Source organism: Dama dama, chromosome 17, assembly GCF_033118175.1.
Source record: "Dama dama isolate Ldn47 chromosome 17, ASM3311817v1, whole genome shotgun sequence".
NCBI lineage: Eukaryota > Metazoa > Chordata > Mammalia > Artiodactyla > Cervidae > Dama > Dama dama.
In genome coordinates, this window is record NC_083697.1 from 50,437,166 (window position 1) to 50,465,048 (window position 27,883).

The window sequence follows — 27,883 nt, forward strand, 5'->3', positions numbered from 1 at the left end:
GGCGGCGGCGGCAGCAGGCGGTCCTGGAATGTGCGAGGGGCGTGATGACTGCAGCTGCCGCCGGCCTTTTTGCGCAACACCTTCCCTATATATACCAGAGCGCCGCATTGTACCTGGGTGCCTGCTCCGGTCCATTACCTGCAGAGAGAGCGCCAGTGAGTACCGCCGCTGGGGTCTGGGCGCTTCTTCCTCGCTCCTGCCTCTTGAAAGAAACTTCATTCACTTTTAATTTACCTAATTCTTTTAGATCTGCCTCGATCCTGATCTCAAGGAACTTGGCTGACTTTGGGCTACAGAAGAGGGGAAAAGAACTTTCTCCACATTTTCAGATTTTTCTTTTTCTTCTTTATGTCGTTACTGTTGCAGTTATTTCAGCTCCAGTGACTATCCTATTAATAATGGCATACTTGGGGATTCTAAAATTAAAGATGTGGGGGGATTCCTACCACATAGGAATCAGGACAGCTAGGCTATCTTTTTGGTCACTAAGTAGCTGTGTGATCTGAGGCAGGTCCCTGTGAGCCCCAAGGCCTCAGTTTTCCCCCCTCTTTCCCAGAAGGGAAACAGCAGGGTCTGTCCTTTGTGCTGTCTTCACTGCGCAAGTTCCAGGTTTGGGTGGCTGTCTACTGACGCAGCGCCTCCTGCAGCGTGACCCCCACATGCTGCTATTCCAGTGGCAGGGTTATTTACCCAAAGGGACTGCAAGGCACAGTCCTGGTCTGCTAGTCCCATCAGCGCAGGCGGCATCAGCAAAGGGCCCAGCCTTCGGCTTGTCTTGGGAGAACGGAGCCCCCAGTTTTCCAGTGTTTTTGGAGGTAGACGCAGCAGGGTGGGGGTCTAGGGAGATGTGGGCAAGGTGCCGTTGTGTTGGGGAGATCAAACATCTCCAGGTCAGGAAGAGGGAGGCATGTGGAATGGAGTGAGTTCAGTCTTCAGATTCTCTGGGTAGCCGGCACTGAGGTTGATTGTCTCTCCTATCCTCTCAGTGAAGAGGCAGCTTTCTCAAACTTGGTTTCATGGAGGCAGCTTGTAGATTTCATCACTTAGAATCCTCTCTTCCTCCCTTTTTGGGTTCATCATGAGATCTGGGTTAACTCTGCTTGCTGCAGCCCTGTTGGACTTTTTCTTCTCCACACCACTTTCCTCCTAGGCTGGAACCCTCTAATCTGTTGTGCATTGGGTATTCTTAAAAAAAAGCTGTGCCTCATGGCAGTGACCATTGTTTCAGACTGTAGAGCATATTTGAATCTCTAGCCCCTGCCAGCCAGTTAACTGATGATGATTTCTAGTTTTGTAACTTTGGGAACTGGTTGCTAGAAGGGCATGCTTTGTAAAGGCTCAGTGTTAAACTGCCCCCACCAAGATCCACCCTAAGTCAACTCAACTATTTCAATGAAACAAGTTCCCGGTTTTGGGAGGATAGACGTCTAGTTTATTGCTGTTACACACTAAGTGGGCAAAAGTACTGCTTGAATTCACTTTAATGAAGATAATAGCTTCTCAGGATCACTGATTTGGAATAAACTTAATTCTTAGCTCTACACAGTAGCAAAAACAAGAGTGGGATCTGACTGTCGCTAAGATCATGAACTCATTATTGCAAAATTCAGACTTAAATTGAAGAAAGTAGGGAAAACCACTAGACCATTCAGGTATGACCTAAATCAAATCCCTTATGATTATGCAGTGTAAGTGAGAAATAGATTTACGGGACTAGATCTGATAGACAGAGTGCCTGATGAACTATAGACGGAGGTTCGTGACATTGTACAGGAGACAGGTATCAAGACCGTCCCCAAGAAAAAGAAATGCAAAAAAGCAAAATGGCTGTCTGAGGAGGCCTTACAAATAGCTGTGAAAAGAAGAGAAGTGAAAAGCAAAGGAGAAAAGGGAAGATATAAGTGTCTGAAAGCAGAGTTCCAAAGAATAGCAAGGAAAGGTAAGAAAGCCTTCCTCAGCGATCAATGTGAAGAAATAGAGGAAAACAACAGAATGGGAAAGACTAGAGATTTCTTCAAGAAAATTAGAGATACCAAGGGAACATTTCATGCAAAGATGGGGGCTCGATAAAGGACAGAAATGGTATGGACCTAATAGAACCAGAAAATATTAAGAAGAGGTGGCAAGAATACACAGAAGAATTGTACAAAAAAGATCTTCATGACCCAGATAATCACGATGATATGATCACTCACCTAGAGTCAGACATCCTGGAATGTGAAGTCAAGTGGGCCTTAGGAAGCATCACTATGAACAAAGCTAGTGGAGGTGATGGAATTCCAGTTGAGCTAGTTAAAATCCTGAAAGATGATGCTGTGAAAGTGCTGCACTCAATATGCCAGCAAATTTGGAAAACTCAAAAATGGCCACAGGACTGGGAAAGGTCAGTTTTCATTACAATCCCAAAGAATGCTCAAACTACCGCACAATTGCACTCATCTCACATGCTAGTCAAATAATGCTCAAGATTCTCCAAGCCAGGCTTCCGCAACATGTGAACCGTGAACTTCCAGATGTTTAAGCTGGTTTTAGAAAAGGCAGAGGAACCAGAGATCAAATTGCCAACATCCTCTGGATCATCGAAAAAGCAAGAGAGTTCCAGAAAAACTTCTATTTCTGCTTTATTGACTATGCCAAAGCCTTTGACTGTGTGGATCCCAATAAACTGTGGAAAATTCTGAAAGAGATGGACATACCAGACCACCTGACCTGCCTCTTGAGAAATCTATGTGCAGGTCAGGAAACAACAGTTAGAACTGGACATGGAACAACAGACTGGTTCCAAATCGGAAAAGGAGTACCTCAAGGCTGTATATTGTCACCCTGCTTATTTAACTTATATGCAGAGTACATCATGAGAAACACTGGGCTGGAGGAAGCACAAGCTGGAATCAAGATTGCCGGGAGAAATATCAATAACCTCAGATATGCAGATGACACCATCCTTATGGCAGAAAGTGAAGAGGAACTAAAAAGCCTCTTGATGAAAGTGAAAGAGGAGAGTGAAAAAGTTGGCTTAAAGCTCAACATTCAGAAAACTAAGATCATGGCATCTGGTCCCATCACTTCATGGGAAATAGATGGGGAAACAGTGTCAGACCTTATTTTTTTGGGCTCCAAAATCACTGCAGATGGTGATTGCAGCCATAAAATTAGAAGGCGCTTACTCTTTGGAAGGAAAGTTATGACCAACCTAGATAGCATATTAAAAAGTCCATCTAGTCAAGGCTTTGGTTTTTCCAGTGGTCATGTATGGATCTGAGAGTTGAACTGTGAAGAAAGCTGAGTGCCAAAGAGTTGATACTTTTGAACGGCAGTGTTGGTGAGGACTCTTGAGAGTCCCTTGGACTGCAAGGAGAGCCAACCAGTCCCTCCTAAAGGAGAACAGTCCTGGGTGTTCATTGGAAGGACTGATGCTGAAGCTGAAACTCCAGTAGTTTGGCCACCTGATCCGAAGAGTTGACTCATTTGAAAAGACCCTGATGCTGGGAGGGATTGGGGGCAGGAGGAGAAGGGGACGGCAGAGGATTAGATGGCTGAATGGCATCACCGACTTGATGGACATGAGTTTGAGTAAACTCCGGGAGTTGGTGATAGACAGGGCGGCCTGGTGTGCTGCGATTCATGGGTCGCAAAGAGACAGGACTGAGAGACTGAACTGACTGAACTGAATTGAGCTAATTCTTAGCTACCTTCCACCCGGCCTTTGTCCTGCCCTCCCGCCAGCTCCACCCTGGGAACAGAAAGGCAGTATCAGCAGGGAGTAATCAGGACATCCCAGCAGAATTAACTCTTATGAATTTAAAGATGCAAAAGTGTGCAGAAAGAAGGCGGCAAAAAGATGACAATGCATTTTAAGATGTTTATCTTTTATAAATTAGCTCTTTTAACCCCCCCATACAATGAAAAAATAATATGGTTATAAGTTAATTATAGGATTTATTTTAAAGTAAATGCAAATTGGAAGTGCAGATGAGGGCAGGTGTGGTTTGGTTAAAAGGGTCTTAGTTTAAAGTGATAGTGAATGTCTTTTTAAAATCCTATTAGTTCATACCTTCAAAAGTCTAAAAGCCATTCATCAGGTAACAGTGAGCTGCTTTTGTCTCTCACACCTTCACCATTCTGTCCTCCAGGGCTTATTCTTGCAATGTTTAGAGGAAGTTGAAGGAAAGTAACCGCCATTCTCTTGGGAATTTTTGAATTCTTGGTCATTCTTTCAAAGTAGAAGAAAATGTATCTCAAGTATATTGAGACCACTGAAGTTAAAATACTCAAGTTTGAATTGTCTCTACAGGCTTGGTGTGACTTAAAGTGATTTATTTCTTTGTGCCTCAGTTCCCTTTCCTGTAGAATGGGGGATCGCATTGATATTAAGGTAACAAGTGTTAGTCGCTCAGTTGTGTCCAACTCTTTGTGACCCCATGGACTATAGCCCACCAGGCTCCTCTGTCTGTGAAATTCTCCAGGCAAGAATACTGGAGTGGGTTGCCATTTCCTTTCCAGGGGATCTTCCTGACCCAGGGATCGAGCCCGGGTCTGCTACATTGCAGGCAGATTCTTTACTGTCTGAGCCACCTCGAGCAAATTGACAGGAATACATCAAGTGCTTGTAAGACTAAACAGATTAATCTGTTAACAGGGCTTACTGCAGTGCCTGGCACAAAACCCCCTGGAAGAATTTGGCTGGCAGACACTGTCCGGCATGCTGGGGAATGGGGTCATCCCCCCACTATGCTTGTGGAGGTCATAGGCCAGTGGGAAAACGCCTGTGTGCTTCGGTCTCTCAGCAGGACGATGCCCCTTGCCTCCTTCCTCCTCTCCCCACTTCTTCAGATGGCCTTGAGCTACTGCTGTTCTGAGCAGAGGTGGCCCAGAACAGGTCCTGGTTGGAGAGGCTCAGACAATGCAAAGCGTAGGGGTTGGGTGACTGCCAGCTGCCTTACATTTCCCCACTGCCCAGGTCTTAGAAGGGCTGAGCAGGTTTTTTTTTTGGTTTCCCCCTTGGCCCTCAAGAGTTCCTCTTGGCGTCCTATGCACATGTGGATGCAGGAAGTTGAGCCTAAAGAGTTATCAATACAGCCAGCTCAATTGTAGGGAGGAGCCTGGGGTGGGGGCAAGGGAGCAGAAGTGTGGTCAGAGTCAGTAACCTTGTGCCTGAGCAATAAAAAACATTTTCCTGGGTATTAGCACCAAATCGCCCAAAGGGATGACTTAATCCTTCATTGCTTCTGGCTGGTAGTAGGAGAGCACAGCCCTGGGGGAAGGCAGGGAGAGGGAACAGCGGAATCAGAGGGAGGGGGATGGGAGAAAGCCTTTGGAGGGGACCACAAGCTCTAGGGACCCCTCTGAGTGCCAAAGCGCCTCCCAAGGGAATCGGCACTGGTGTCTGCCACACCCCTGGGAGCAGTGGCCTCAGGTTCAGTCTACATCTTCTGTCAGGCTCATTCACTGCCTATTCTCCTGCTCAGCTGAGCCTCCTGAAATTTGGACATACGCCGAATCCATGCCCTTAGTATGCCTGAGCCTTTGTGCGGAGTCAGCAGCCTACCTTTAGAGTATCTTGACTGGCATTTCCAGCTGTCTGAATGGCTAGGTAAGACCGACCCTGCAGAGGTGTCAGTCAGCTAGCTATCCCAGACACTTCCAGAGCCCCACTGAGCCTGGACCCGAGGTAGATGCCTCACTGCTCTGATGGGGCCTGGACGATATCTCACTCCTTCCTCCTTCTCGACACTTGGTGGGGTTCTGTGGAAAGGCCATCTAGCTTTGGAACCAGCAGTCCTCGCTTCAAATTTGACTCTATCCTTGGGCTTCCCAGGTGGCACTAGTGGTAAAGTACCTGCCTGCCAGTGCAGGAGACATAATGCAGGTTTGATTCTTGGGTCAGGAAGATCCCCTGGAGGAGGGCACGGCAACCCGCTCCAGTATTCGTGTCTGGAGACTCAGAGCCTGGTGTGCTACAGTCCACGGGGTCGCAAAGAGTTGAACACAACTGAAGCAACTTAGCATGATCCTTGGGAAGCTGTGAGACTCTTAATTTCTCTGGGCCTGAGTTTCTTTGTAAACTGGATAGAAGACCTCTTTATCCTAAGATTTAATGAAGTCACAAATCATATAGAACACATTTACCGGGATTCACTCAGCTGTGCACCTAGATGAAGAACTTATGGGCTGGGGCAAAGTGGAGTTGAGTCTATTTGTTGTTTGTGATGCAGTTCATTTCACAAAGTGCTGAGTGTTTACTCGGGGCCTCAACTACACTCATTAATCAGTTAGTCTAATAACAGCTCTTTAGGGAGGGAGACACATTATCCATCATTTTGGAAAAGGTGAAACTGAGGCTCAGAGTCTCACACAGTAAGTGGCAGGGCTCTGCAGAGGCAGCCCTCCCCTGCCGATGGTTTGCTTTCCACGCAGTGTGCCAGGCACTATGATGGCAGCAGACTGAACAGCTCCCTAGTCTCAGGGCTAATCGTGCTGCGTTTGCTCCAAGTCCCCCTTTACTCGGAATCTGCAGGGTCAGCCTGCTCAGAGTGCTGAGGCTTTGGCGACTGGGAAGGCAGTGGGAGTAGGGACTCTGTAGCCACCCTGCCAAGGGCAATGGTTGGGTACCTGGTGGCCTGCATTTCCCCACTTTCCAGGTGCTGAGAAGAACATCTTGAGCTGTGGGGTGGGGAGGACAGGGAGGGGCTGTCCGTCACTTCAGAATGCTCTGGGCTGGGTCAGATGCCTGCTGGCTGCCTGCCCCTCCGGGGGCAGTGGACCCCTTCGATATGTGGACCTGCACATTCTCTCCTTTCCTTCAAGTGACTAGCGCCGTGACCACCCCGTGAGTGATGGTGGAGTAGATGAATGTACCAGACAGTGAAGTACAGTGGTCCCCAGGTGTCTGCCGGGTTTGGTTCCAGGACTTAGCACAGATCCTGAGATCTACAGAATCTCATGTTTAAAATAGTGTAATTGCGTATAGCCAATGGGATCCTCCCATATACTTTAAATCATCTCTAGATAGATTGTTTATAATACCTAACAGTGTAAATGCTATGTAAATAGTTGTAAAGACAATGTAAATGCTAGGGAAATAGTTGCCTGTGTGCTTCAAATTCAGCTTTTGCTTTTTGGAACTTCCTGGAATAATTTTTTGCCCTGAATGTTTTCCATCCCTGGTTGGCTGAAACTGCAGATGCAGCAGCCAAGGACAAGGAGGACTACTGAACTGGATGTAGGAAAATGCTTCATCAGGAATGTGTCTGGAAAGGGGATTTGGGCGAGGGACAGATGGCTGAGTAGGGGAAGCAGGATTTCTAGGAAGGAAGAGTAGAGACTTCCATTAGAAAGTTGCCTTTGCTTCTTGGTGATGCTGATTAACAGGAAATGAGGATGCAGGGAGGAATGAAGCCAGCACAGGCCTCACACAGAGGAAGGATTCAAGGCACCCTAGTTTGTTGAATCCCTTGGGGTCATATGCTACTCTCCCTTCTGTCCAGTTCAGTGGAAATGTGTGTCTGCCTATTCCATTGCTTGTATTATTGTGAATTACTTGTGTTTCGGACCATGGAAGTGTCTGGTTCTGAATTCGCTAGATACTTTGTACACCCCTTAAAAGAATATGATTCTGATCAGTCAGAAATCCAGTCACTGGGAATAGTTTAAATAATAACACCTTACTGCTGATGAGAATTTCCCAAGCCAGGCTGCTATGACATCCAGATTGTAGCTTCTTGAGACAGCTGCTCCATCCAACAGATCTTGGCCAAACGGGCTGCATATGGTGATGAGGAGCAAGCACTCATCATAAGATTCAAGGATGACTCGTTTCCTAGTCATGATCAGTGTGGATCTAGGGTGTTCCTACAGTAAACCCTGGATGTTGACTTCTCCATTCACAGAAGTCCAGCACGTACTATGTGACTGGGAGAAAATGTGTAACAGGGTTCCAGCTCTCCAAAGCTTAAATTTTAATTGAGAAGTCAGTGTAAATGTGCGTAAGAGTAGGACAGCTCTAGGGTGAATTCAGATTATAAGAGAAAGAGGTGATAGAATTACCAAATTTTCCCTTCAAAATGCCCTCCAAAATAGAGAGCCAGGTGTTTGAATCCTTGGACATTGGTGAGAAAGCCCAGAACAGCTGGTTGCAGCTCAAACCAGATTTTTGTGTCCTTCTTTTTAAACTAAGACAATTTATATACATTTTGCATTCTATACTATAATATGTCCATGTTTGTTTTAGTATGATCATTGATAACCACACAAGTTTACAATATGTGGCACCATTTTGAGGGCTTTTTAACCATCAAACACTTGATCATCTCAATAATCCTTCATAGGGTTAATCAAGTGTACATCATTTAACAGTAATAATGTTAAGTCATTTAACATTTCCTTACCCCTTTATGTGTATAAAAGTAGTGCTCCATGAAATTATGTCTGTGTCCCAGCCAAGGATATGTTTAATCAGGGCCCCAACCTCCCTGACAGGTAGAGCTGTGTTTAAAAACTGGCTCCGTCACTCACCTACTGGGTGACTTTGAACAAGTTGCTGGGATGTCTTGCATTCACAGGGTTTTCCCATTTGCAAATGACAATGTTCATGATGAAATGTGTACCTTGGCTCAGTGGTAAAGAATCCGCCTGCAAAGCAGGTGACCCAGTCGATCCCTGGATCAGGAAGATCCCCTGGAGGAGGGCATGGCAACCCACTCTGGTATTCTTGCCTGGAGAGTCCCAGGACAGAGGAGCCTGGGGGCTACAGTCCGTAGGATCGCAGCGTCGGACACGCCTGAAGCCCCTGAGCATAGCACAGCGCGGTGTTCACGATTTTCTGCCTAAAGATTTGAGTGGCGTGTGTGTCAAGCAGCGGCAGAGCTCCTGGCACCTGTCACTGTTTAAAATGGAGTTGTTATTATCAGAAATCAAGTACAGATACCACAGTGGTGTGTGATGGAGTGCCAGATGAGTCACATGGGTAGGACACATGCTTAGAGAAGGAAACGACTGGAGGCCTGGGGAACCCAGGCAGAGGAGGGAGAGAGAGGGCTGGGGTTGAGCGTAAAGAGGTAGAGAGAAAGGTGGGGGGAGGGTCTTCTATTAGGGGGGAATGCCTGGGCAGAAGCAGGGGAGAGGGTTCAGGGTCCCAGTTTTAAGCTGGTGTGACCAAGGCCACGGATCATTTGGGGAGCAGTAAGCCATAAAGAGATGAGTACACACGATCACAGCTGTGTCTTGGGCAAGTTAAGCTGTAGAGAGAGGCTGGGCCCAAACCAGTTCAACAGGCTGCTGTGTCCCTCTAGGCAGGAGGTACAGAGGCTCAGCATGGGGAGGTGGCCCCAAGGAGCCAGACGCCAGGAACCAAGTTGCTCCCAGGTAAAATGCACAGTCCTGGTGCTGGCTGGGTTTGGGAGCTGTCAGAGATGACTTGGAGATTCTTGGCTGATGATGGCAGGAATCACATGAACAGCAAAGTTCCACCAAGGGGAACTTTAGGAATGATGGGGAAATGAGTTGGATTTAAGTTAAGGTGACGTCTAAGTGCTGACAGATGTAAATAGTCCGTGAACAGTGTAGATAGGTAGTTTGGATGCAGGCTCAGTGCTTTTGTACAAATATCTGGGGTGGGGGATGCTTGGAGACTGTGGGAGACTCACGTCCTCCCTGGAATCTTTTTTTTTTAATTTATTTATTTTTGGCCGTGTTGGGTCTCTGTTGCTGGGTGGGCTTTTCTCTGGCTGTGGCGAGCTGGCGTCACTCTCTAGGTGCGGTGTGCAGGCTTCATTGCAGTGGCTTGTCTTGTTGCAGAGCATGGGTTCTAGGTGCCCAGACTGCAGTAGTTGTGGCTCCCAGCCCTAGAGTGCAGGCTCAGTAGTTGTGGCTCCCGGGCTTCGTAGCTCTAAGACACGTGGGATCTTCCTGGACCAGGGATTGAACTCACAGTCTCTCACTCTGGCAGGTGGAGAAGGCGCCCTGCCTGGATTCTGTGTGCAGAAAGTGGGATGCTGACTTCCACTGGAGTGTGGAAGCATCTTTTCCATTTGTCTAGATTTGGGCCTTTAATCAGATAGATATGACTTTTGATGCTATTAATGCATGACTCACTGCTTCTATGAGAGTTCCAGCCCATCTAGTTATTGAGAGGCAAGCATGTGGACTCTGGAGTCTGAGAAACTCTCAAATCATGTCTGTGACCTTGGGCCAAGTGACTTCATCTGTCTGGGTGCTCTGGTTTTCTCATCTATAAAATGGGAACCACACTAACCCCTTGCAGAGTTGATGAGAGGAGTTAAGAGGATCAATTTATTGAGCAGATTACTGTACAGAAATTAAGTCATTGAAGCTGCCTAGTAACCCAGTGGTTTATAAACATAAACCACATTCCTATGTATGGGAAACGGAGGCACAGAGCAGTGACTTGCCCAAAGTCGCAGTGTATCTGGGGCAGAGCTGGGGTTTGGTTCTAAACCTCTGTGCTATATAATACCTAGCCTAGAGCCAACCCTGTGTTTTCTTTTTAACCTCAGAGCCATTTCAAACCCACATTTCAGATGTGGCAGCCTTGAGCTGAGGTTGAAGTTTTCCTAGGTCAACCTTGGTCTCTCCTCCCCAGCCACCCAGCTTCACCCCACTACCCCTGTCCAGACCCAGCCTCGTAGCTGCGTCTCAGCACACCCCGGACTGTGCCCCGTCAGCAGGCCTGGAGAGCAGTGGGCTTTGCCCCACCCAGGGTGGTCAGCTGTACTGCAGGCTCTGCCATGGGGGACAGTAGGCAAGTCACAGGTCTCCCTGTAGCTGAGTTTTTCTTTTTTTAATTGGGTATAATTGCTTTGGGGGCTTCCCTGATGGCTTAGTAGTAAAGAATCTGCCTGCCAGTGCCGGAGATTCAGGAGATATGAGTTCGATCCCTGGGTTGAGAAGATCCCCTGGAGGAGGAAATGGCAACTGACTCCAGTGTTCTTGCCTGGAAAACTCCATCGACAGAGGAACCCGGCAGGCTACAATCCATGGGGTCACAAAGAGTTGGACACGACTGAGCACAAATGCACATGCACATGTTTTTCCATGTTGTGTTCGCCTCTGCTGCACAACAAGTGAATCTGCTATTTGTACACACACGTCCCCTCCGTCTTGGACCTCCTTCCCCACCCCATCCCCCCCCAGGTCGCCACAGAGACTGCGCTGAGCTCCCTGTGCTAGAAAGCAGGCTCTTCATCTTGGATGCCATATAATGGCAGAGTAAGAACAACACTTCTCCGAATGGGCGGTGGTGAGGTTGAGCACAGCTATTGGCGCTTGCTGGCTAGGCAGGTCCCAGCATCCTGTTCGGAAAGCACACGAAGCCTAGGTGCCAGGCCCAGTGCTGGGTGCTCGTGAAGCTGAAGTGAAAGAGCTGGTCTGTGCCTTCCTGGAAGCCAGTGACGGCAGGATGTTGGCTTTGATCACAGGATGTGTGCCATGCTCTGTAGTCACACAGGGAAAGTTCCCTGGGCCACACAAATGCATGAAATCCTCTCGTGATGGGAACTCACAGAATCAGCTTCTTTCACCTCCTGGCTTTATCAGTATGAGTAACAGTAACCATACAAGTGCTCCTGAATCACCTAACTTCTGTGAGTTTGGGGATGGGGCTGCATCTCTGAAGAAAATAAATATCGCAGATAAACCTACCACCCCTTGTGTCCCTCATGGAACATTTCTGGATCCTTTCGTGATCATGCTGTGAATGGGACATAAATATGCCTTCTATTCACAATTTATCTAGAGCATTTTCCTGAGGTTGTATTTAGTTTGTTTTGCTGGTTCTTTATAATGGCATGCTCTTTGCTGCGTGGATGAACCATAGTTAATACAATAGTTTTCCGGTTTTTATTTTTGACCCTGGAAATAAGAGTGCATTTTGGTTTGCATCACATTCCTCCATCAGTCAATGTTACTGGGCCTCATCAACGTCCCAGGTAGAGATGTAGACATTGAAGATACAGTTACGAGCAAGACAAAGGCCCCTTTTTTTGGTAGAGCTTACATTCTGAGAGGCAGAAATGATTTTGGTTGAAGAAAACCGGGATAGGAAACAGACCCAGGTTCTGGGAAACCCTCTCCAAAGAGGTGATCAGAGCAAGGCAGTACTTTTGATTTTCTGAGAAAAAAAAGCTGTCCCTAGATTTTTAATTCCTACAGGTAAAATTACTGGGTCAGAGATGTATGAAATATGTTTGGAGTTTAGACATTTGCCAACGTCTTTCCAGAATTTTGGCAGTGCTCATTTATCGTCTCCAGAATGGTACATTATACTTAAATTTTTATTTTTTGCTAATGTGATAGTTGAAACTTACCTCACTGTTTTGCATATTTTGGGTCATTAATGAGGCCAAACTCTTACTTTGTAATATGTGTTTGAGCCACTTGTACTTCCTCTTCTGTGAATTGTTCATTCCAGTCCTTTGGGTTGCGTTGTCTGACATGTGTGTTAGGACAACAAGTGCAAGTAGTCGATGTCCCGGATGTAGGGAGCCAGGTTTCCGCTCCACGGAGCTGAGAAAGGCTTTTTTGAGAAAATGGGTTATGAGGAAGTCTCTATCAGAGTCTGGGAAGAATGTGGTTCTGACAAAGGGTTGTTAATCTAGGCAGCATAGCCTAGTAATCATTGCTACTATTTACCAGGCACTTTCTGGACATAACCATTAATCTCATAACCCTACAAAGCAGGAGCATTGTCCCCATTTAATAGATGGCTCAGAGGCCTAAAGGGACTCTCCTAAACACACACCCACGGATAAGGGGCACCTGTGGGCCTTGAACCAGGTCTACTATATCGTGCTTCTCATAGAGGACCCAGCGGCAGGTAAAGCAGGTAGAGTGTATACAAGCATGAACACAGACCGTAAGTCCAGTAGGTGAAGTCTGTAGCAGATCTGCAGGTGAGCTGGTCCTTTCATGAGAAGCAGATGCGGCGCCCATTGGATGATCGTGAGCACTTAGCGGGACCACGAGTTAATGAAGATGAATGGCTTCGTGTTCCCTTTCTGACTAAAGGAGAGAGTCACGACAGACCAAGACAAACAGAGCAACCAGAGGAGGCTCAGCTGATGTACGGATTTGAGGCTGGGATGGAAACATAGGAAACAGTGATTTGGTTTAGTGACAGCCTGGGTGAGTGAGGGAGGGAGGCCCCCAGGGGCATGAAATACGGTGCTTGAGGGTCCACACGTAGGACATACAAGCATGAATCTTTGCAACCACTGTCTCTTCTTGTGGAAACTGAGTGGGCTTCCTTTCAGCGGCTGCTTCTTTAAGCTGTTTTCCTATCACAGACCATGGCTCCTTGGCCTGAGTTGGAAAATGCCCAGCCTTCCTCAGAGAAATACACTGTAAAGGCTGATGGTGAGCAGTCTGCCAAGCCTGAGAAAGGCAAGGAGACTGAAAAAGGTAAGCGCCCCCCCTCCAGCCCTGGGCTGGCCCCGTTGGGAAGGCCCCAGGAAACCCAGGCCTGGTTCCTCATTCCTCATGGCCTTCTCTGCTTGTCTGGGCAGATGACACTGGTGCCCCTATCACCAAGATAGAACTTGCACCGTCTCATTCCACTGCGGCACTGATCGAGGAGCCCACCGAGGTGGAAGACCCCTGGGACCTGCCCGAGCTTAAGGACACGGGGATCAAGTGGTCAGGTAAATGAGGGCAGCTGAGGCAGGCAGGAGGAGACTGTCCGTTGGCAAGAGACTGAGATCACAACTTTACGGTGTCACCTTGGGTCATCTTCCCTTTGATTGTTCAAGCAACGGTCCTGACTTTAAGAGTCAAGCCTCCTGTGATGACTGGGAGATCTTTTATCCTTTCATTCATTCATTCAACAAATGAACCAGGTTATAAACAGACCAGACCCTGTGCAGCAGGAAATGGACGAGGCCCCATCTCTGAGACACCTGGGGGTTGGGGAAGAGGGGTCCCCAGACCTCAACGTGGGAATCAGAAAGAGATTATAGAAGGCAGTCTACATAGACTAAACAGCAGAGATGCAAGCAGATGCTGCACTTCTGTTCCAAGCAGTAAGATCAGTCTGCAGGTCAGGTAGAAGGAGGATGTAAGAACCACTCTAAAAGTGAGTGGAGAAAACGATAGCCGAGGATGTAGGCTTCCAGGACCTACAAGGGTCCAGACCCTCCCCAGATGGAGGCTGTGATTGCTACCTTGCAGTCACGTTGTTGAAAATATTCTGTGTGGTTCTGAAGGTGCTTAGAAAAGCCTTTATCTCTGACCTTGGCATTTAGCAGGGTAAAGTGCTCTTAAGTGGCTCATCAGTGACACTTGCTCTTGTCCCTGTGAGCCCCAGACCTCACCAACACCCTCCTCCCAAGAGCCCAATCCTTTTCACCACATTTCACCACAGGTTTCAACTAAATGGACTCCAGTGGTAATTACTTTGAAAACTACAGCCAGCCATGAATGCATCCCATTGCTAGGTCTTGCTAGATTTAAGACTATAGCTGCCTGGCTAGGAGGAGAGTTGGGGGAGTTCTGAGCTCGTTGTCAAACTTCTCAGTGTTTCAGCCATGCCTTTTCCCCTCCTCCAGAGAGAGACACCAAAGGGAAGATTCTCTGCGTCTTCCAAGGGATTGGGAAATTTATTTTACTTCTGGTGTTTCTCTACTTCTTCGTGTGCTCCTTGGATGTCCTGAGCAGCGCCTTCCAGCTGGTTGGAGGTATGGATGGAAGAGGTCAAAGGTCCAGGGTAGGGGTTTTGGTTTCTGTGAATTTATTTCAGAAAGTCACAACTCAGCAAGCCCCATGCAGTTGCAGTCTACCCGAGTGTTCTAGAATGGAAGTCACCTGAGATCATCTGAGGTCATGCCCCATTTCACAGAAGAGAAAACCGATGCCCATGAGAGGGTTATGATAGGCTGGCTGAAGTGGCTTAGGCCAGGCCAGAGCCAATGCCAAGGGCAAGCGGTCAGCTCCTTGTGTTTGTCTGCGATCCCCAGACAGGAAGCTGTTTGACCAAAAGGCTTATGTGAGGGTTTCTGGCTGTCTTGGGTCCTCCACACCTCAGGGGACCATTGACTAAGAGTGTTCTTAGTCTAAAGCAACTACTCAAACTCAAAGTTGGTCCTTTGCTGGAAAAGGACAGGGGTCCCTTGTTGGGGGATCTGCTTCACTGCAGTTGCCTAAACACCTCCCAGGACTGAGCATGAAAATGAGGGGTGAGGGGACCCAGAAGTGAAATGACTGTATGCTTGGTCACCTGCCTATCCCCGATGGGCAACAGTAGTAAGAGCCAGCCCTTGAAGTGCCTACTGACATAGGGGCATTGTCTTAAACATTCCTTCCCAAAGTCCTTCCCACTTACAGAGGAGTGGGCCACGGCTCTAGAAGGTTGTACCCAGCACTGAGTTTCACAGCCCGTAATTGGCCTAGTGGGATTCAAACTGAGATCTGGTGACATGGAAGACCGTAGGTTTCTGCATCCCTTGGTTCTGTTCTTGAGAACTCATCTCTGTGGTCTAGGAGAGCTGGGGGAGTGTGAGGGACAGACTGACTTGCTGAATGCCACTCTGGTCTGCCCCTATCCCACACAGCATCAGCAAGGGGCCTTGCTGTCTCTCAGACAAGGCATTCCACTCCCCAGTCTCAGTCTTCTTTTAAACATTAACTGGGGGGATGGATTGATGGTCTCAGAGCACACTCTCAAGTGATGTTCCTAGTGTTCAGTTATGGACTAGGGCTAGGGGCTTGAATCGAAGGGGTTGGATAGAGAAGAACGAGAAGATCCACATAAATCTCGTGAGTTGGGAATACATCCCTGACCAGAACGAGGCCATCAGGAGATGCACTGGCATTCATCAAACGAAGTACAGAGCTGAGGCCAGATTCGTGATCAAAGATGACTAGAGGAGGGCTTGCTGATGTACGTGGTTGAAGTAGATAGAAAGGTGCAGGGTGAAGGAACAAGAGGAACAGGGGTGGGTGGGATTAGAGTAGCACTGGGGAGAAGCCTGAAGAAGCAAGACGCCTGAGATACCACCAGCAAGTCTGCAGGCTGGTACCTACAGCCTCCGGCCAGTAACTTGAGGCTGGTCGCTCAGCGCCCACCTAACACCCATCACATGGCTATGGGTTTGTTTTTCAGGAAAGGTAGCCGGGAAATTCTTCAGCAACAACTCCATCATGTCCAACCCCTTGGCAGGGGTGGTGATTGGGGTGCTGGTGACGGTCCTGGTGCAGAGTTCCAGCACCTCCACGTCCATCGTCGTCAGCATGGTGGCCTCCTCATGTGAGTCCAGGAACCTAGGGTCCAGACGCATTTCCCTGTTCAGCGGTGGAGGCTGGGATTTACTCTGAATATGTCCAGGCTTGTTGCCATTACTTTCCTAACTTGTGCAATTATGATGTGCTCTGCTTAGACGGTGGGCAGCCTCCTGTTTCCCTTCCCAGGGCTGAGCCTTAAGATTGGCCCCAACACTTGAAGACTCAGTTCCGAATTCTCTAGAACTATTTTGTCTAGTCTAGTAGCCACTAGTTACATGTGGCTGTTTCATTTAACCTTAAATTCAGCTGATAAGCTGCAAGAGCTGTATTTCAAGGGATCACATGTGGCTAATGGCTGCCATATTGAACCACATAAATTTAGAACATGTCCATCATTGCTCTCAGGGCTAAGAATAAAACCTCATGTAATCACATCACATGTTGGCCTTGAGGCATCTGTGCTTGGGGATCTGAAGTTACAAACTTGAATCCACTCAATGTTTGCCCTGGCTATGTTGAGATAGACCCTCTGAGGGGAGCCAGTTTGAACTGGTTAATTTTCAGCCCAAGCCAGTATTAACTGAAACTTTTAAACAGGAGGATTTTGTGGAGTCTCTGAATTCCCTGCAATTAAGTGCTGAAATTTTTTATTTTAATCTTTGGCATACGTCCTATTTTTATAGTGAGATGCCCAAGTTTTTTTCAGATTCACAGTGAGGTGCAGACCCTAAGGAGATTAAGAGCTGGTGATTTAGGGGATTATCTGCCTGAATGAGGTCAGTTTGCCTTGGGCCACATCAGGAACACAGCTAAGATGCCTTCCTCAACTTTGCTAACTTACTCTTTTCCACCCTCCAGTGGTGCCTGTGCATGCTGCCATCCCCATTATCATGGGGGCCAACATCGGGACTTCAATTACCAACACCATTGTGGCGCTCATGCAGGCAGGAGATCGGAAAGGGTTCAGAAGGTAGGAGGCTTGGAGTCAGCCTTGGCCACCACCAGGCCCATATAGGGGGTTGGTCAAGTTTTCCTAACTGTCGTTGACAAGAGAGCATGTTTGTTATCCCTGGACCTCTTAGAAGTAGCTACAGTGGAGTAGGGCTGAAGGCTGGGATCACATACCTATCAGTTGGTAACTCAGCTCCCTGATCTGCAGAGCTTGGATAATAGTATCTATCAACCTCCATGTTGCCTAAAGAAATTAACACAATCATATAGATAAATACTTAGCAAGGTGCCTGGCACCTATCAGGGCTACCTGAATACAAGTTTTAGCTAGAAGCTTGACCTGTGGCATAGTTAAAACAAGGCCAGTTAGAATAGCATTTACTATCTCACTTGGAAATAATGATAACTTCTTAAAGCTTCCATTAAACACAAATTCCCAGCCTCTCTTCTGACTGGTTATGGGTTTTTGTTGTTAAAATAGTGAAACAGTCCCCATCCAACAAAGCCAAAAACACCAATGCAAAGGTACAATGCACCGCCAATGATCATAGCAGCATTATTTAGAATTGCCAGGATATGGAAGCAACCTAATTGTCCATCAACCGATAAACGAAAGACATGATCCATCTACACACACACACACACACACACACACACACACACAATGGAATACTACTCAGCCACAAAAAAGAACAGATTTTTGTCACTTGAAGCAATATGGATGAACTTGGAGGCCATTATGCTCAGTGAAATAAGTCATATAGGGAAAGACAAAAATTGTATGCTATCACTGATATCTAGAATCTAAAAAATACAGCAAACTAATGAATAAAACAAGAAAGAAGCAGACTTGCAGATTGGGGAACAAACTAGTGGTTACCATCCAGGAAACAAAAGGGGGATGAGCAAGATAGGAGTAGGGAAATAAGAGGTACAAACTATTAGGTATAAAATACACTACAGGACATAGAGCCAATATTTTCTAATAAATGGAATGAAACCTTTTAAAATTGTGAGTCACTGTATTGAACACCTGTAGCTTATATAGTATTGTACACCAACTATACTGCAACTGTCACATCAGACAGATGACATTAAACAGGCTGCTGGGGGTGGTCAGCAAACACCATGCCTCGTCCATGGGTGAACTGGCAGGCACCAGATGTCCTCAGAGTTGATCATTTTCTATCAACAATAGCTGAACTCCTGGTCCGTGATAAGATGTTCTGAGGTCTAAATTATAATACCTATCACCCAGGGTGTTTGCTAATTTGATCTTAAGAAACTGAGTAGACTTTTCTATGCACCATTTTATTAATATAGAAGCACAAAGAGGTTAAGTAACTTCGCTGAGGAGTATAGCTGGGACTCGATCCAGGTTTTCTTATTGGGAATTCTGGGTTCTTTTCACTGGTACACTGATTTTTACCTCTGGATGTATAAAGTGCTTACATAGAATATAATTGATCTAGCTCACCCCCTTTTGAGATATTTAAATAGATTGCTTTCAATAACATCTTTGGGGATGTGTATTATTCTTTTCTGGTAATTTTTTCTTAGATGATTCCTGAAACAACAACAACTATATCAAACACCCCATCTTTGGCGGGGGTGGGGGGGGTAGTATTAATACTACTCACTTTGGGGATTGCTATAAGAAGAAAAGTGAAATTGTATACCTATATGCATATAGGTAGGTGACACCTGGCAGTGATGACCTGTAAGTCACCTGCAAGTGATGACCTGCCTAGGTGGTACCCAGCCACTCGATGACCAATCTGTCTCGGGGTGGGGTTCTCCTGCAGGGCCTTTGCGGGCGCCACCGTCCACGACTTCTTCAACTGGCTCTCCGTGCTGGTGCTCTTGCCTCTGGAGGCTGCCACCGGCTACCTGGAGCGCCTGACCAACTTAATAGTGGAGAGCTTCCACTTCAAGAATGGAGAGGAAGCCCCAGAACTTCTGAAAGTTATCACAGATCCCTTCACAAAGCTCATTATCCAGGTAACCTGGCTTCCTGCATAGAGGGAAAGGGGATGGAAGAGATGGATGAGGGTCTGTAATCACTGCCTTTTAGCTGCCACTGAAAAAAACCAAGGGAAGCAGAACTTCAGGAACACCAGATGGGATGGAGTTCTTGTTGTTCAGTTGCTCAATCATGTCAGACTTTTTGTGACCCCATGGACTGCAGCACACCAGGCTTCCCTGTCCTTCACTATCTCCTGGAGTTTGCTCAAATAAATGTTTGTTGAGTTGGTGATGCTATCTAACCATCTCATCCTCTGCTATCCCCTTCTCCTGGAGTAAGTGGCATTTATTATCTGTGACCTCAGCACACATGTATCATATTTATTAGCGTGGGAGTGGTGGGTGGTATGAGTCCTTCTTGAGACTCAAGGATTCTCCATTGCACAATTCGTTCCCACCTCTGACCTCGGCACCCCTGGGCTCACTGATTAAAGTCACAGCCTACTCACAGCCAGAGAGAAGAGTTTACTGCCTTTCCTCACATCTTATCCCTCTGCTCACCAAGGTCTGTCCATATTGTTGAAATAAATGGAAGAAGGCTTTGCAGATGTTGCCTTGGGGAGAAGGAGCCAGCTTGGACCTTGCTCATTCACTCTTACCTTCATTTTTTTTTCTCTTATTTGATTATCCAATGAATATTCTACTGCATGCTTCCTAGATACAGGTCCATTGTTCATACCAGTCCTTCATTTATTGAGCACCCACTGACATCAAGGTGCTATGCTCCACCCTGAGAGTGCAGATAGGGTGAGTCCCAGCTCACAGCTGCAATCTGGTTCACATTCTCAGCGCCCCTCCTAACAGCTTAACATCTGTCCCACAGCGGTTTTGACAGTGGGCTGACTCTCTTCTGTCCATTGTTTTCCTTAGCTGGATAAAGATATTCTCAACCAAATTGCAGTGAATGATGAGTCGGTCCAAAACAAAAGTTTGATCAAGATTTGGTGCAAAACTTTTACCAACGTGGTAAGTTTCTCAGAATATTGCTGGCTCAGTTACCTGTTTTGTCTGTACTGGATGAAGTAAGATCTTGCCTTCAGATTGGGCATATAAAAGGTCGGGAGAAAGAAAAATCAAGGATTCCTGAAAAGTCAAAACTAGCCAGTGAGAATCCTTAAGTCCTTGAATTCTAGATGGACAAACATACTGTAGGACAGACAGGACCAGCTCACGTCACGGACACGTTATTCCTGGCTAATTATGTTTATGTCTCCTGGCCTATCTCTGGCTGCCACCTTGCTTCCATTTATGGAGGGATTTGTGAAAGCAGTGTACCACACTTATGGAGTCTCCCTGATGCCCCGAATTTCCCTCCATTCCCCAACCAGAGGGTTGTAGACGATGCATAGTATTTCTCATGTTTGCCACTCAGACTGAGAGAAATGTCACCGTCCCCTCGCCTGAGAACTGCACCTCCCCTTCCCTCTGTTGGACGGATGGTTTGTACACCTGGACCATCAAGAACGTGACCTACAAGGAGAACATTGCCAAGTGTGAGTGGAACTCACAGAGCATCAGCCATTGGGACAGGCTGTCTGGGGTGATGGTGATGATTTCCTATCTGTGTGGAGCCCCAGTGAGTGGAAGCAAAGAAGGGCAGTGAGAGTCACTGAACAGCAATCCTACATGGGACAGTGAGCTGTGAGCTTTCATGGCAGAAGAAACTAAGGCGTGGGGACCGGGGGGCAGGCTAAAGGTCCCCCTGTAAGGGGAAGAGCTAGGACCTGGAACTCAGTTCTTCTGGCCATTTCAGACCAATTCAGAACTCATCAACAGATTCCAAAGCACTCCCTCCATGGGCTTTGGTATCTCTTTGGCAGTAACTGTAGGGAGATGACAGCCTGATTTGAAGGTGGTGTGGGGCATACACACAGCAGATACCATCACCCTTGAGTCAGGAGTCCCTGTTGTACAGTAGGCCCCATTTGAGGCACTGGGGCTATAGCACTGAAGAAAGCAGTGAGCTGACTGCTCCAATTGGAACAGTGATGCTCCATTTCTTTAAGAAGCTATACTGTTGCCTCTGGACTCTTTTATGGCCCTGATGCTATTTCTTCTAATTATTTATTCCTTATGTGTCCATTTGCGTATCTCTGCCTCTCCTCTCCATCCATCCCCACATTAATTCTGAGCCATATACCTTACTACTCCAGTTGTGGTTTACCTCACAGAATCATGTGAATGTATCACCTCTTCTATTGTAGCTGCTGTACATCCAATAAAATAACCATGTTTTTCCTGGAATCAACATGGGGACACACAGGGATTTAAAAAAAGAAAAAAACACAAGCACTTTTATGATTAACAATTGCTACCATTCTGATTTTCCCTTCCTGCCCCAACTTGCTCCTTGAATACTTGTAGGTATCCTCATTATCATGAGTAAAACACGGAACGGGATTTAGAGGCAGAAGAATGGAGCTGGAAGCCTGAGTCTGCCCCTGAATTTTACTACATCTTCACCCTCATGAGATCCCATTGGCCTAAACATAACCTCAGGGTTATACTTAGCTGCAAGGGAAGCTTGAAAGAGTGGTCTTAATTCTGGGCTGCCCTGTGTCAAACTGACAACCAAGATTCTGTTCCTTTGAGAGAGAAGGATGTTGGGGAATCAATAACAATCTGTGGCCGCCAGAGGCTCCATGCCCTCCTAACAAGGGCTGTCTATGGTCTCTCCAGGCCGGCACATCTTCGTGAATTTGAACCTCTCAGATGCTATTGTCGGCACCATCCTCCTGGTAACCTCACTGCTGATCCTCTGTGGCTGCCTGATCCTAATCGTCAAGCTCTTGGGCTCTGTGCTCAGGGGGCAGGTGGCCGCTGTCATCAAGAAGACAATCAACACTGGTAAGCTTGCCGCCTCTCATTCTGGACCTTCTAGGGGTGGTGTCACTGTGCCCCTCCCCTAGAGGGGAGCTCCTGTTGATTCTCTTCTAGCAACAGCCTCCACATGGAGTTTCTCTCTTGGCTTGAGAAGCTGTGAAAGTTACAATGCCACTTGCCCTCGAAATCCTCCTTAGTATTTTGAGCGGAGCCTGGGAAGCATTTGTTTGCAAGGTCTTGAGAAAGAGCCAGCTTAAGTTCAAATTGCTGTGAGTTAGGCCTTCCTTCCTGCCAGGTTCCCTGTTTGCCCAGCACTTACTGAGTCCATCAGGATCCCTTAGGTAATAAAGGGTAGCAGAAGTCTACTGTGACCCTTACTTCCCTTCAGCTCTTGGGAAGAACATGTGGTTCTGGATAAATACATCAGCATTTTGAAATAGCCAGTGAGACTCTATTGCTGAGAATGGCATCCTGGCCAATGAAAACATACCCCATGAACTCTGCCTGTGAAATGGGGCTGAGGATGTCTACCTCCCAAGGTTGTCATGAGGGTGAGCTGAGTGACTCTTCTCTGGGTGCTTTTTCCTATGCGGGGCATGGGCCTGGACTGGTGGTGCCAAGAACAGGGTTCCTGGGGCTTCCAAGCTGCTTCACATCCTCAGTGCCCCTTTAAGTGGAAACAAAAGTGGAGGGTATGCAGGACTGGGAGACCAAGACAGGAGGAAAGCTAGAGTCTCAATGCTCAGAGTGCTTTGCTGTTATTTGGGTGACATCTTGGCCCAACCACTGTAACAAATTCTCATAGACTGGATGGTTTAAACAACAGAAATTTGTTTCACACAGTCTTGGAGACTGGGAGGTCTAAGGTCAGGGTGCCAGCACAGTTGGGTTCTGGTGAGAACCCACTTTCTGGTTTACAGATGGCTGTCTTTTCACCATGTCCTCAGGTGGACAAGCTCTCCCTTCTAAAAGGGCACTAATCCACTCCTGAGGACTCCAACCTCATGACCTAGCCATCTCTCAAAGGCCTCACTTCCCAATACAATCACATTAGGGGTTAGGGTTTTAACACATGGATTCGGGGTGGGGGAAATGACACAGACATTCCATGCATAACAGATGGGTTCAGCATTCAGAACTCCAGTGAATATGTGATTTTGTCTTGGCAACACATCATTGCTTCCACCATTGGAATATGCAAGGTGAAAGAATGCTAAAAAATCCAATTTGCAGCTTCTGACTTCTGTGTGGGTATGGAGAGGAGTTTACACAACCTAAACCTCTGGCCCAGTTGTGTTGCCTGGGCCCTAGGGAGATGCCAGCTGGGCCTCCCAACCCATGCCTCCTCCAGAAGGATTGTGATGCATCTCTTATCCTCTGTCTTCCAGATTTCCCTTACCCCTTTGGCTGGGTGACTGGCTACCTGGCCATCCTTGTGGGGGCAGGTATGACCTTCATCGTTCAGAGCAGCTCTGTGTTCACGTCTGCTATGACCCCACTGATCGGTGAGTGTTTCCCCGGGTCTCCCTCTGTCTGCCATTACCATCTCCTGCCATCCTCTGCGGCTGATGCCACGGGCTTTGTATTTTCATCCCCCCAGGCATCGGTGTGATATCCATTGAAAGAGCATATCCACTAACGCTAGGTTCCAACATCGGCACCACTACCACCGCCATCTTGGCTGCCTTAGCCAGCCCAGGCAATACTTTGAAGAGCTCACTCCAGGTAAGGAAATGCTTCACGGGACAGGGGCTCTGGGAGGGATCCAAACCCATCCATGGTCTTGTAAGCACATGGTTTCTAAACAAGAAACCAAGTCAAGCTTTTCTCTGTTGTGTCCAAAACTGTGAGGTGGAGATGCCTCAGGGAGACAGATTTGAGAACAACCAAAGGCACCTGATCCCTAGAGTGGTAGTCAGGCTCCCGTCACCAGAGGTTGTTTAAACAAAGGTGAGGTGGCTGTTTTGCTGGAGGAGGAAATGGTATTCCAGAAACATAGATACTACTTCCTGTCTCCTTGCCCTCCTCTTGGCAAAGTCTGCCTGGACAATGAGAGGTCACTTGTGTTCTAAGCCTTGCGTTGAGAAGAATCAGGAGGATCTGCCTTGCCTGGATCAGCTAGGTGACCTTGGGCAAGATGACCTTTGATGTCTGAATCACTGTCCCCCAATTACACACCCAGTGCCCTTAGACAGGTGACCTAACCTTTGAGCATCAATTCCCTCATCTGAAAAACAGGAACCATAACCTCTAGCTCACTAGGATTATTTTAAAGATCTGATGAGGCTCTGTCTAAAGCCATGCTGTCAATAGAAGTATAGAATGAGTATAGAATATGTGAATCACTCATGAAATCTGAAACTTTTAGTACTGCAGTTTTAAAAGTCAAAAAGGAACAGGGAGATTAATTTTAATAACGTGTATGATTGAACCATCATCATTGCAACATATAACTGATATTAAAAATGATATTTTATATTCCTTTATTAAAAATGAATTTATTAATCCATTTATTAATTTGCTTTTGGCTGCACTGGGTTTTTGTTGCTGCACATGGTCTTTATCTAGTTGCAGTGAGTGGGAGCTATCTTTATTGCCTTGAGTGGGCTTCCCGTTGTGGTAGCTTCCCTTGTGGAGCATGGGCTCTAGAGCACAGCCTCAGTAATTGTTGTGTACAGGCTTGCTTAGTTGCTCCATAGCATGTGGAATCTTCCTGGACCAGGGATCGAACTCATGTCCGCTGCATTGGCTGGTGGATTCTTAACCACTGGACTACCAGGAAAGTCATTTACAACTTTTTTGGACTGTCTTGGAAATCCAGCAGATATTTTACACTTATGCCACATCTCAGTGGATAGTGACTAATGTATCGGATAGGGCTGGTCCAAAGCCCCTAACATCATGCTCCGTGCCTGGTGGGAACATATAGGAAAGTACAAAGTGTGTGGCCCCTGGAGCCAGGCTATCTGGGTTTGAATCCCATCTCCCATCTGTGTGACTTGAGGAAAATCGCTTAACCTCATAGTCCTTCAATTTCTCAAAGTTCATTGTTAGATGTGGCCTAATGGACTCCAGGCCCTATAAACTAAACTGTGATTCAGGTGGTCACTTCCCTTGCCTTCCCCTCTCCCCAACTCGCCTGCCCCCGCCCCCTCCCCCGGCCCCCGCCCCTACACAGACACACACACACATATTAGGCCCCCAGCTAATGTAATCCCTCCGACTCTGGGCTGAGTACAAAGGTGAGGAAGACCCATGACTCCACTTCTAGATGACGCTCTCTTCTCTCCGATGCCGCCGTGCGGCAGACCCGTTCACCTCTCCAACCCCTTGCTTTTCAGATTGCCCTGTGCCACTTTTTCTTCAACATCTCAGGCATCATTCTGTGGTACCCAATCCCGTTCACTCGCCTGCCCATCCGCCTGGCCAAAGGGCTGGGCAACATCTCAGCTAAGTACCGCTGGTTCGCCATCGTCTACTTGATCATCATCTTCTTGGTGATCCCTCTGGCGGTGTTTGGCCTCTCCCTGATTGGCTGGCCGGTGCTGGTGGGCGTGGCTTCGCCCATCGTCCTTGTGATCTTACTGGTGGTGGTCCTCAAGATCCTGCAGTCCTTCTGCCCTGGCGCCTTGCCCCAGAAGCTCCGAAGCTGGGCCTTCCTGCCCGTGTGGATGCGCTCCCTGGAGCCCTGGGACAAACTCATCACCTCCCTCACCAGCTGCTTCCAGAGGCGCTGCTGCTGCTGCTGCCGGGTCTGCTGCCGCATCTGCTGTGAGCTGTGTGGCTGCTGCAAGTGCTGCCGTTGCAGCAAGTGCTGCGAAGACCTGGAGGAGGTGAAGGACGAGCCCGTCAAGGCCCCTGAGGCATTCGATAACTTGGGCATGGACAAAGAGGCCTGGGATGGGGTCACCAAGTCTGAGGTGGATGCCTCAGGCACCAAAACCATTTCCAGCGTCACAGCCTTGTAGGTAGGGGCTGCCCGGAGGCGGGAGGAGGGCCCCATAGTCCACACGCTCTCCCTCCCTCCTGGTTCTTCCTCCATTTCAGGGGAATTCTTTCCCCACTGAGAAATGACATCCATCCCAGCTCTCATGCCCTTGGCCCAGTGTATCAAGCCCACACAGTAGTTCCATCCCAGCCCCACACTCCCTGGGCCTTTGAGGCTCGTGAAGGGGCAAAACAACACTGAAAGAGAATTAGTGAAACCCGGCCAGAGAGATGATCACAATTGCCCCAGCACACAGCTGGGTTGGTCAATAGGCCTTTTTTCCCCCCTGACCATCCTCTTCCAAAGGAAAAGCCCCAAGGGAGGAATTTAAGGCAGGTTCTCAGAGGTGCATATTCAGTACACCTTTCTTTATTATGATCCAGCTCAGGCTTCTCTCTTTTACCAAAGACTGGCTTCAACCAAGAGCAGCTGCTCCCTTACAGTCGAAGGGCAGCCCAATCCAGGGGAAATGGTGTAATTGCCTGGGATTTGGAGAATACGTTGGTGTGGCCTTTTCCCTTTCTCAGGGCTCCTCACATCCCCTGGCAGGGTTTTCATAAGAGAGCAGTCCTGGCCCTGAGCTGGCCGGTGGAGGATGAGTGCTGGGAATTTGAGGGGATTTGAGGAACATTTGAGGGAGATGGTTCATCTCTGCCACAAGAGCCTTGGGTGCTTCTTAACCCAGCTAATTTAAAAACCAAATCAGCATATGTCCTGGCTAAAGCCTAGTGCTGATAAAAATCATCCCTGCTGAGTCTTCTGGAGTAAGATATGCCGGTTCCGAGTCCCCTCCACTCTGCCCCCTGAATCATAAAGCACCTGAGCTTAGGACAGCTCTACACCTCTCTCTGTACAAAATGACTGTCTGGGTCAGCTTTCAGTGGTCAGCTTCCGTCCATACTTCCACCCACCCATCCATCCGTCAAAGCAGAACATCTTTCCAGATATTCTCCCATAGTCCCATCCATAAATGAACTTTGGTTCATCTGCCCTCTCTCCACGTCTGCAAAGCTCCAAATTTTTCATTGAGAGTAGAACCAGGGCATGGCTGGACTGCCCACAGTACCATGATCATCAAGTTGCAGTGGGGTGCGTGCATGTCTGTGGATCCAACAAGTGTGCTCCTTCTTGGCCCAGATGCCTTCTCTGTGCCTTCGAGAGCCCCCGTTGTATTATTACTTACACCTCCTCTTGCCATTGCTTCTTATCCTCAACAAACCTAGTTCTCCCTGGAGAGTGAGCTTCAACCAAGCCTGGGAAATGGGATCAATGCAGCCATGCTCCCAGACCCTGTCCGTCCCTATCCTAGCTTCTCAATCACTTTAGCAGGTTGGGATACCGAACTGAGCCTTCCCTGTCCTTCCCTGTGTAGATACAGATTCCAAAACTGAGCATTTATACTCTATATTTATACTCTTGCAACTGTACAGCATTTTTCCTAAGTTATATAGTAAGTAGTACTGTGATTTGTGTGATGTAGCACTCTCATTTGGAAGCCAGGCCAGGTTCTACTAAGAAAGACCACTTTTGTATATTTTGTAATACTGCCTTTTAAACGTGCTTCCCCAGCCTCACCGACACCACACACCCCTGGAAATATGTAAATATGTAAGTTAAACCTGGGCAGGGCTGTGGTCCTCTTTGTACTCTGATTTTTAAAAATTGGATCCTTGTACCTGCATTGACTGTATCTTTCTTTTTTTTAACTGGTTGTGGGAAGTGAGAGAAATAAAAAGGATAATCAAAATCCCAAAGGAGTGCGTTATTTTCAATCATAGGGAAATAAGGACCTCCTATATCTATTTCCTAAAAATTTGAGGTCGTTCCCTCATTTAATGTCACTACTCACCAACAGCACGAGCTACA

The 27,883-nt window shown here is 47.5% G+C and overlaps 1 protein-coding gene across 1 annotated transcript; it reads left to right on the forward strand.

Moving 5' to 3' along the window:
- LOC133071753 (sodium-dependent phosphate transport protein 2B) lies at positions 1-27,766 on the forward strand. The gene is made up of 13 exons (XM_061164493.1): positions 1-155; positions 13,302-13,416; positions 13,521-13,655; positions 14,559-14,687; positions 16,112-16,255; positions 17,089-17,200; positions 18,987-19,182; positions 20,077-20,172; positions 20,579-20,699; positions 21,886-22,053; positions 23,418-23,534; positions 23,630-23,754; positions 25,371-27,766. The coding sequence occupies exons 1-13, from the start codon at positions 45-47 to the stop codon at positions 25,995-25,997; spliced, it is 2,196 nt and encodes a 731-aa protein (XP_061020476.1). The 5' UTR covers positions 1-44; the 3' UTR covers positions 25,998-27,766.
- Positions 27,767-27,883: the final 117 nt, after the last annotated feature.

What these genes read in the sequence shown, in the direction of transcription:
- LOC133071753 (XM_061164493.1), top strand. Translation starts at nt 45, where the DNA reads ATGACTGCAGCTGCCGCCGGCCTTTTTGCGCAACACCTTCCCTATATA. An exon ending in CGCCTTCCAGCTGGTTGGAG is followed by an intron (nt 14,688 to 16,111) that starts GTATGGATGGAA and finishes TTTGTTTTTCAG; the next exon opens with GAAAGGTAGCCGGGAAATTC. An exon ending in GATCGGAAAGGGTTCAGAAG is followed by an intron (nt 17,201 to 18,986) that starts GTAGGAGGCTTG and finishes GTTCTCCTGCAG; the next exon opens with GGCCTTTGCGGGCGCCACCG.